This window comes from Pestalotiopsis fici (assembly GCF_000516985.1).
Source record: "Pestalotiopsis fici W106-1 unplaced genomic scaffold PFICI_Scf_2, whole genome shotgun sequence".
In the NCBI taxonomy this organism is placed as follows: Eukaryota; Fungi; Ascomycota; class Sordariomycetes; order Amphisphaeriales; family Sporocadaceae; genus Pestalotiopsis; species Pestalotiopsis fici.
Genome location: NW_006917092.1, coordinates 46,350 through 54,676, shown reverse-complemented (window position 1 = coordinate 54,676; position 8,327 = coordinate 46,350). Strand labels below are relative to the sequence as shown.

The window sequence follows — 8,327 nt, the reverse complement described above, 5'->3', positions numbered from 1 at the left end:
GCCGAGTAGCCTTGACAAAAATGTACTTGGAAATGATATAAGCCAATTCGTGGCCTTATTTGTGTAGTTCTGTACTATTAGCGATGGTGTTATGGAGTAATTTGCTGACGGCGCAATATGACAACTTCTTTTTTTTTTTTTTTTTTTGGCATGCTTAAAGTATTAAACACGACATATATCAATGATAATAAAACTTTTCAATCTGCATAACACAGTAAGAGTCCGAGATAACGGACAGTTTTATTACAATGACGGTCATCGACTCTATTATACAAAAAAGCTGATTGCAATAGTTTACAGCCTAGCATAAACCTTTCCTCGTGTTATATCTTCTGCGAAAGTGAATGATTCCACAAGTAATATTGCAAAATTATTCATGAGACTTGAGATTGGTTCTTTGAATGGTTCGCTTTTTTCCTCCCCGATTCTCAGCTCCGATGTATAATTTCTCTTTATTTCTTTCTTAGTATTTCGAGATTGGAAGCTGCGATTATGTAACGACTGACGACACGAATCCATGATCTGTGCGTGTCGATGGAATGGACAGATGCACTTTTGTTTGCATCATTTTGTGAAGTTTCTGGCTTGGACATCATTTGTTGTCCCATGCTATTCTCTTTCTTTTCATTGACCTTAAACAAAAGAATTGATGAAAGGGCTCGAATTCAGCATTGTCATGGGGTGTAAAGGCCGCAACAACAAGAACATATCGAGCATTGTCTTGACGCCTTGACTGGCCTGATTGAAATAGGCCGCTTCCGCGATGCAATTGTCTCTTCACAATTTCGTTCAATCATATCAAACCACATCTTTCGGATCAAAAGCCGGCTGCACAATGCATTGTTCGAACTCCCTCAAGCACATGGGTTCCGGCGGAATATCGTATTGCCGGCTCCATGAATGCGGCATCGAGATGGAAGCTTGCAAAGGAGATTACTGTTCCAAGAAGTGCTCTCGACGCGAACAGATGAATTGTTTGGCCCCCGCCTTACTGGGTGTATCTCTGATACTTTCAACCAGCTGCTTGGGGCTTGGTGTAGGGGTGCCTTGCTGGGCCGTGTTCTGCGTGAGCTTGACAGTGCTTGCTAGGAAATGGGTTGAGTGGTAGCTGGCCAGTGGTGTGCCGCGCCGATATGATCTTGATTTAAATAGATGTTTAATGATTGCAATGCTACATTCACCATGACATTCCCCGTCTGAGCAAGAGCCAAGCCATGTAAACTTGCAATATCAATTTAGAAAGTCAAGCATATGTGAAGAGTGTGGTGCTCAGATAAATCAACAGTAATATTTGTATTTATCGCGATTATAGTTATATAGCGAGAACCAAGTATAGTGTGGAATTTTCAACAAAACTTCAATACCACATTCAAGGAAGGGGAATTGTCGTATTGATCCTTGGTTACAACTTGGTGGCATTCGAAAGTCAATGATTGACGTACCTTGATTCTACATGAATAATTTGCACTTGTAGATCATGTGGAGACTAAATCATGCCTGAAATGAAACCAGTCGGTGTTGCAATCATATTGTATCGATAATACCTGTGATATCCGATTCTCAAGCAATGTCAAAGGGACTAAATTCCACCCGAGAGCCCTTTTTTTCTTTTTTTTTTTTTTTCCAAGGCAGGGTTCAATCTTTTATCGTTCGTGGGCACGCTTATTTTTTTGCACTTCACGTGGCTTCCAGGATATATCCCACCAAAGCGCAATTTAGCTTCTATCGAATCATGTTGCTTTCTTTCTTGCGCCGAGGTTACCGATAGCCCTTACTGTGGAGGTGCGGACTGGACCAGAAACCTACCCCCAGCCGCAGGGTTTTGTGCCTTCGCGCATATGCATTTCTAGTACTATGTAATCACAGAGATGCGCACCTCAACAGATACGCAGTTGCGTCATACTAATCCACTCGCTCAATTATAATCATCAGTTCAAGTAGAAACCAAGTACTGTCTTTGACCTTGGTATGCAGTGTGTCAGCTGTTTAGTCGCCGCAAAAGGGTCTACTGTGTAAGTTGGCCAAGGGCTTCAAGAGGCAAGATGGCGACACTGACTGCGGCACATAGGGAGGGTAGAGTGCGAATAGATGAACACAGATCATCATGGTGTACGTAAGCGGGCCGCGATTACAAAAGGAATGTCTACTGCTTACAGATGTACATAGGTAGGCGCCGAAAAGACAAAGCATTATTGCATGGGTACCTACCTTTACAAGAGAAGGGAATCGGGACTAGTCCTTTGGGACGGGTTCGAACCGAGTCGTTGGCATGAGGGCATGCGAGGCACAAACACTGAGAAACGGCGGCGACTGGCTTGACTGGGAATCAGCATATGCGCCAATCTGTGAGCTGCGATAGTGACCACAACTTGCATTAAACAATGAGATGGTCTCGAGATATAAGCTGACAGAACAGGGTTGACAGGGGGCCGATTTCCTTTTCGTCTGCTCGTCCGTGATTAATATTGGCTCTGACCAAGGCAGGGCCCCTGACTGGCCCGTAACATCACAAATGGGATTGCACATCTGTCCGTGGTTGAATACCTAGATACCGGGGGCGCAAGATCAAAGTTTATCACACAATGATTATTGCTTTCAGGTAGGTACCTACCCATCTAGCTGTTTGTTGATTTGTACCTATATGACCATTTCCTTTTATATCGGCAGGGCATGTTCCATTACGGCAGCGTATATTGCAGAAGAAAAGCGTGATCAGCTCACTCCAAACCTAAACAACCCACAAAGCCTATCGAAACGCCCCCGGAATATACTATGGACAACAGTCTTGAATTCATTTACGGGTAGGTTGATATGCATGTCTCTCGTTAGCATAGATGCCGTCTAGACACTGCGAGATACATACCTCCCTGCGTTGGGCACTTGGAAAATAAAAACAAGAAGCCCTTTTTATTCTAGTAGCACATGCGGCTCCACTGAAATGTTGCTTTTTGGACTGGGAAGTAGATTTCTTCCGTTGCGCCCGCGTGCCCGCCGCACGCGCCCCCCATGCTTAGTATGTAGTGAACCTAGGTTAGGTATGCCATGCCAGCCATGAGCATGCCATGCCCAAATCTGACTGACGCTTCGTGCACATCCAAACTAATCCCGCCTTCCCTGCTGGCGTTGGCCGGCTCCATCGTTCGGGCGATCGTGGGTCTTTCTGCTTAGCCGTGTGCTCAAAGTTTTCCTCCCATTTTCCCTGGCCCTTTTCCATTTCTTTCCCCTCCTTCAATTTTTTACAAAAGTGTGCCATCTCCCCCTCTCCGGCCACTAGATAAATTCTTTTTTCTTCTTCAATCTCCTCCCTCGGTGATCGCAGAAGCGCAGACGTTGCTTGGAAGCCAAAAGGTTGCAGTCCGCATTTCGCAGTACAGGGTATCAAGCGAGCAGGAATCACATTTTTATAACCTAAAGGTATGTATGAATTCTTTTCCTCTTCGACTTTTTAAGCCTCCAAACCTTGTGTGTCTCCCTGATCAGATCTGGACAATCTGGTAGTCCACTTTGCAGTCTGAGTTTTTCATTCAGACTTTGTCCTCCAAAGGTTGATGGTCCTGGTTTGCCAAAGCGACTATATATATGCAACTTGGAATATCTACCCAGCAACGGCGTCCAACATCCATGAGTGGTGGTTCAGTTGTTACTATCCAGCTCGTGCCACCATGACCACCATGCTCGGACAGTCTACGCCAGGAACAGAGGCACGCGCCAGTGCGTGAACCCGCTCTGCACGGACGATTCCTAAGGTGCGGGATCTCTATCGTCGCAACCTTGTCCGATAGGACAGATGATTCCCTGTTCACGTCGTGTCGCACCACACTGTGCCAGCTCCGATCACGACGCCTCGCAACAACCCTAGCACAACGTCGAGACTACTTGCATAGGCCAGTATCACTAGCTGAATACTGTCCCAAGCATGGTCTCATTTTGTGCTACAAAGGTTGGAACTATCTCTGGGGACACGCAGCAATTATCGTTCTGGTAAAAGAGGCTGGACGACTTGCACGACGCGATGTTTCGAGCGAATGGTTGGTTGCACAGGTCATGCATGCTGCAGGCAGCTGGTAATCTAGCCCCACGGGCTTGTGTCACCGCACTCTACTCCACGTCAGCTGTGTGGGATGATTGCGAATTCGTCACAACGAAAGCCACATTCACGTGAAGCTCGAACTGCGTGTCGTCGACATCAACTCCAGACATGCGTTGTTGCGTAGTCGCACTCGAACCTGGCTTGCGACATGAGAGCTATCCTAGCAACGATCGTCAACTCATCTGCAAAGAGACTACCAGAACCTGACACATGAAAAAGAGGCTTTTGGGTGACGAGATCGCTAACAAAGGGTTTTCAGTTTTATCCAAATCGGTCAAAATGTCGTCGCTGTCGCGTCGGGCTTGCTACAAATGTGGCAATGTGGGCCACTATGCCGAGGTCTGCTCCTCGGCGGAACGTCTTTGCTACAACTGCAAACAGCCAGGTAAGAGGTGGTCGTCGTCTCTTCGTGACAATCAGCTAACCTCGATCAACTAGGCCACGAGTCCAACCAGTGCCCTCTCCCACGTACAACTGAGGCCAAGCAGTGTTATCACTGCCAGGGACTTGGCCACGTTCAAGCTGACTGTCCTACTCTGCGCCTCACTGGTGCCGGTGCCAGTGGCCGCTGCTACAACTGCGGTCAGCCTGGTCACCTAGCTCGTGCATGCCCAAACCCAGCCGCTGTTGGCATTCCCCGGGGTCCTCCGGTCGGCCGCGGTGGATATGGAGGCGGCTTTGGTCGCGGAGGATTTGCCGGAGGCGCTCGTCCTGCCACCTGTTACAAGTGTGGTGGTCCCAACCACTTTGCTCGGGACTGCCAGGCACAGGCCATGAAGTGCTATGCCTGCGGAAAGCTCGGTCACATCTCTCGCGACTGCACCGCACCCAACGGTGGCCCGCTCAATACTGCCGGCAAGACCTGTTACCAGTGTGGTGAGGCAGGCCACATTTCTCGCGACTGCCCGCAGAAGGCTGCAAGCGGAGAGATTGGCGTTCCGGCTCCTGTTGACGTGACCCCTGCTCCCCAGGCCATCCCTCCCGTTGCCTAAGCTGCCCGAGACCCGGAGGCATGAAATGCTGTGGCGATGCCGACACGGGGGGATGGTAGAGGAAGGAAACAAACTGACGACGTTATGAATCCACTCTCTGTTCGTGGACAAAGGACAGAGCTGACGGTCTTGAAATGAACGATACCACCCAACAGCTAATCTGCATGTTCTTCTCACTGCGTCCCGAATTTCGAGGCTCAGAAGGGATACATGATCGACTGCCGGACCCTGAGTCTCCGCATCACAATATTCTTTTTTTCTTTGTCTAAGCACCAATTATTTTTTTGGGTCGTCTTTTATACGACGCCTGTTCCTCGGCCTTTTCGTACACGACGCCGGTTTCGAAGCAAGACCGGCATGGTTGTTTACTTGACAGGTAACAATGTTCAAGTCGGTCAGCCTTTAGTCAATGAAACGTTTACAATGTTTCAATATGACGCCTTGTATCTTTGACGATACTTATTTACCAGAATATCGGCTACCCCCTTCCCCCTTTTTTTCTATTCATTTTATTTTCTCCTATTGTATTTTCTTTGCAACATCATCACCAGAGTACGAAGACCCCGACCCGACACGACACGATTGATGCGCAAACGACGCCACAACTCACGAGAGGAAGAAGCCACAGACTTGACAGTTGCAGCAGACGTGGTTGGACTCGCACTGTTAGCTACCGAGTGCGAGTGTTGGCGGATGCGGTCTATGAGAGTGTAGTGAGAGCGCGGTGTGAGGTAGCGAGAGTAGTGCGTAGCGAGAAGAACAAGACAGTGTGCTGCAGACGAGGTCCCCATCATCCTTGCTCATCGCGGTTCCTGTGGGCTGGTCTACATGTCGGCTGGTGTTACGCTGAAGGATGTTGCGGTACTAACGGCCGAGCTCAGTCCGATGCTGGCGACTTGACGACAAGCTATATTTCACAGTTAACGGACCTCCAACTGCTTCCCTCCAGGTAAGAGATCCTTCTCTTTTTTTCTTGACTACTCTTGATACCGCCCATCATACACCCATGGGTCTGCCCCTTTTCTTTATATGATGAGATATCATTAGCTCTAGACCTGAGTCCTTCATGATCGACAACATACCATGTTACACAGTCTCTGATTCCATAATTCATTTTCACAATGTTGTTTGATGAAAACTACCAAGATTCGAGGCTAACACGAATCACCGATAGGATCTACTACTGGCTTTCGACCTAGCGAGTCTTTCAGTATCACTCATTGATATTCATGGTAAGTCTGGACCATCACCGCCAAGTAAGTCACCACTGTTTGTACAGGCAAAGTACGCTGTGATTCTTAACCCGTCGCGAGTTGAAATGTACGTGTAATATGCACTTCCCATTGTAATTTGCACCGTCGCTTTCTCGTTGCCCGTGTTTTGTCACTACGCGCGAGATTTGAGGAAGCTTGCAGAGCTATCCCATTAGTGTAGAAGCGAGCCTCACCACTCTGTGGTGTGCTGTAATCGGAATTATTCCTCAACCAGAGTTTCTCCTAAGGTTCGACCCAGCCAAATTATTGTCTTCTCGTATACTTTGGCGACGCTCATATGTAATTCGTTATCTTCATCATCTGGCGCATGCTCTTGGAAATGTGAAAAGTCCAACGTCTGTGCCTCAGTCTCTGACCCCGAGGCGGGTGTCATTTGTTGGTTGGGCCTCTCAATCGTACCAGTCATTACGTCGTCACGTTCATTCTCATGCTCCTCATCAGAGTCATCTTCCACTGCCCAGTGAAATTGCCCGGCCCCAGCACCACTAGTCTCAGTAGAGATAAGAAGACTGCCACCTTGCGTCGGCGATATGTTGCCTTCTTGTTTGATTTCTGGTGTCTCGGTCGAAAACGAGTTCGGCGATGCAGCTTTTTGCCTCTTTGGCGACAGAGTTGACCGGTCAGAGTGCAAAATCTCACTCTCAGAATCATCTTCTGCCTTTCGCTTGTGTGCTGCGGATATTGGAGCGGGCACGTCGAGTTCGTCCGGAAATAAAAAGGTATCAACCTCGGACTCGCCACTCATCTTTATTGCGACCAGACTTCGCGTCTCATCTGCTAAGCTTCTACACCTCACCATGTCTGTGCGAGTCATGCCTTTGCTCGTGTCGCCTTCGAATCCTGGCAATGCCTTTCCGGTCCGTATGTCGTGTCCATACAAGAGACTAGCGAAGCAATGGTCTAGCTTTTTGAGGAGAGCAAAAGTCGGCCGGGGCGACGGTGGAAAAGCTGGAAGGTATTCGGTGATGGCGAGGGCAACGTTGAGGAGATATGGAACTTGAAGACTGGCTGGGAGGAACAAAGTCAGCGACAGCTAATTGGCAGAGGTCTTACCCAAAGACACGTGGTAAAAAGATGTATCTACTCACGGGTGCCCGAGAACCAGAGCACATCAACTACCTCGTCCAAATCCTTGCAGACCTCGTCGAAGCTTTCGTAAGCCGACACCAGGTCTTGCGGGTCTGGTATGCTATGCTTTTTGACGTAGCGCCTGGAAATGTGTAGCAGCCTTCGATAAACATATTCCCTCGCATAATCCTCCTTGCGTGATCCGGGTACCAGAGGCTTCGACCGAGGATGAGGCAATCCTGCTGCGGCGCGACTCGATGCTGTGCTTGGTGCAGGCGACGGGAGCGACGGGAGCGACGGAGGGAGGAAGCCGCCGGCATTGGCGAATGCTGTCGGAGTAGCTGCAGTCATATCTGTCATGTGCGCAGGTATTGAGCGAGCATTTGGATTCAGATTATCTGCGCAAGTACCAGTAGTCATGGAATAGAGGTGTTATGAGAGTCCAACAAAGGCAAAGGCCATTGGCAAGTGGATGCAACACCAATGGCCGAGGCCTAGGTAATGTATCAAATCAGCCTTGTGACGCCATTCCAGCAGTGCTAGAAAAGCTAGGTATGTTGGGTGGTATCATTTAGCGGGCCCCACTTCTTTTTCCAGAAGACAATGCCGCCCATCCATTAACATTTCAGCCTCGTTGCAACTTTTTTCGCGGCCGCATCCTACCTGTCCCACGGTTCAATATTGTATCGCTTTGCCATCTTAGCGACACCAAGCCAACACACCCTTGTGATTGATTCTATCTCTTTGCTACTCATAATTCACCGCTAAAATGCCTGCCCCCCGCCGTCAGCAAAAGGGTCTCCTCGGCTCGACCTACGATGCCGTCACATCCTCAGAGAATGCCGCCGTTGTCAGAAGCGTAGCCGTATTTGGTGTATGTGCACAGAAATCGAGATGCCGTCT

At 48.7% G+C, this 8,327-nt stretch overlaps 2 protein-coding genes across 2 annotated transcripts; one reads left to right on the top strand and one right to left on the bottom strand.

Moving 5' to 3' along the window:
- Positions 1-4,369: 4,369 nt before the first annotated feature.
- Positions 4,370-5,082, top strand: PFICI_02131 (uncharacterized protein; the record flags this gene model as incomplete). Its single annotated transcript, XM_007830712.1, has 2 exons — positions 4,370-4,475; positions 4,529-5,082. The coding sequence occupies 2 exons, from the start codon at positions 4,370-4,372 to the stop codon at positions 5,080-5,082; spliced, it is 660 nt and encodes a 219-aa protein (XP_007828903.1).
- A 1,473-nt stretch (positions 5,083-6,555) lies between these two features.
- PFICI_02130 (uncharacterized protein) lies at positions 6,556-7,775 on the bottom strand (the record flags this gene model as incomplete). Its single annotated transcript, XM_007830711.1, has 2 exons — positions 6,556-7,364; positions 7,445-7,775. The coding sequence occupies 2 exons, from the start codon at positions 7,773-7,775 to the stop codon at positions 6,556-6,558; spliced, it is 1,140 nt and encodes a 379-aa protein (XP_007828902.1).
- Positions 7,776-8,327: the final 552 nt, after the last annotated feature.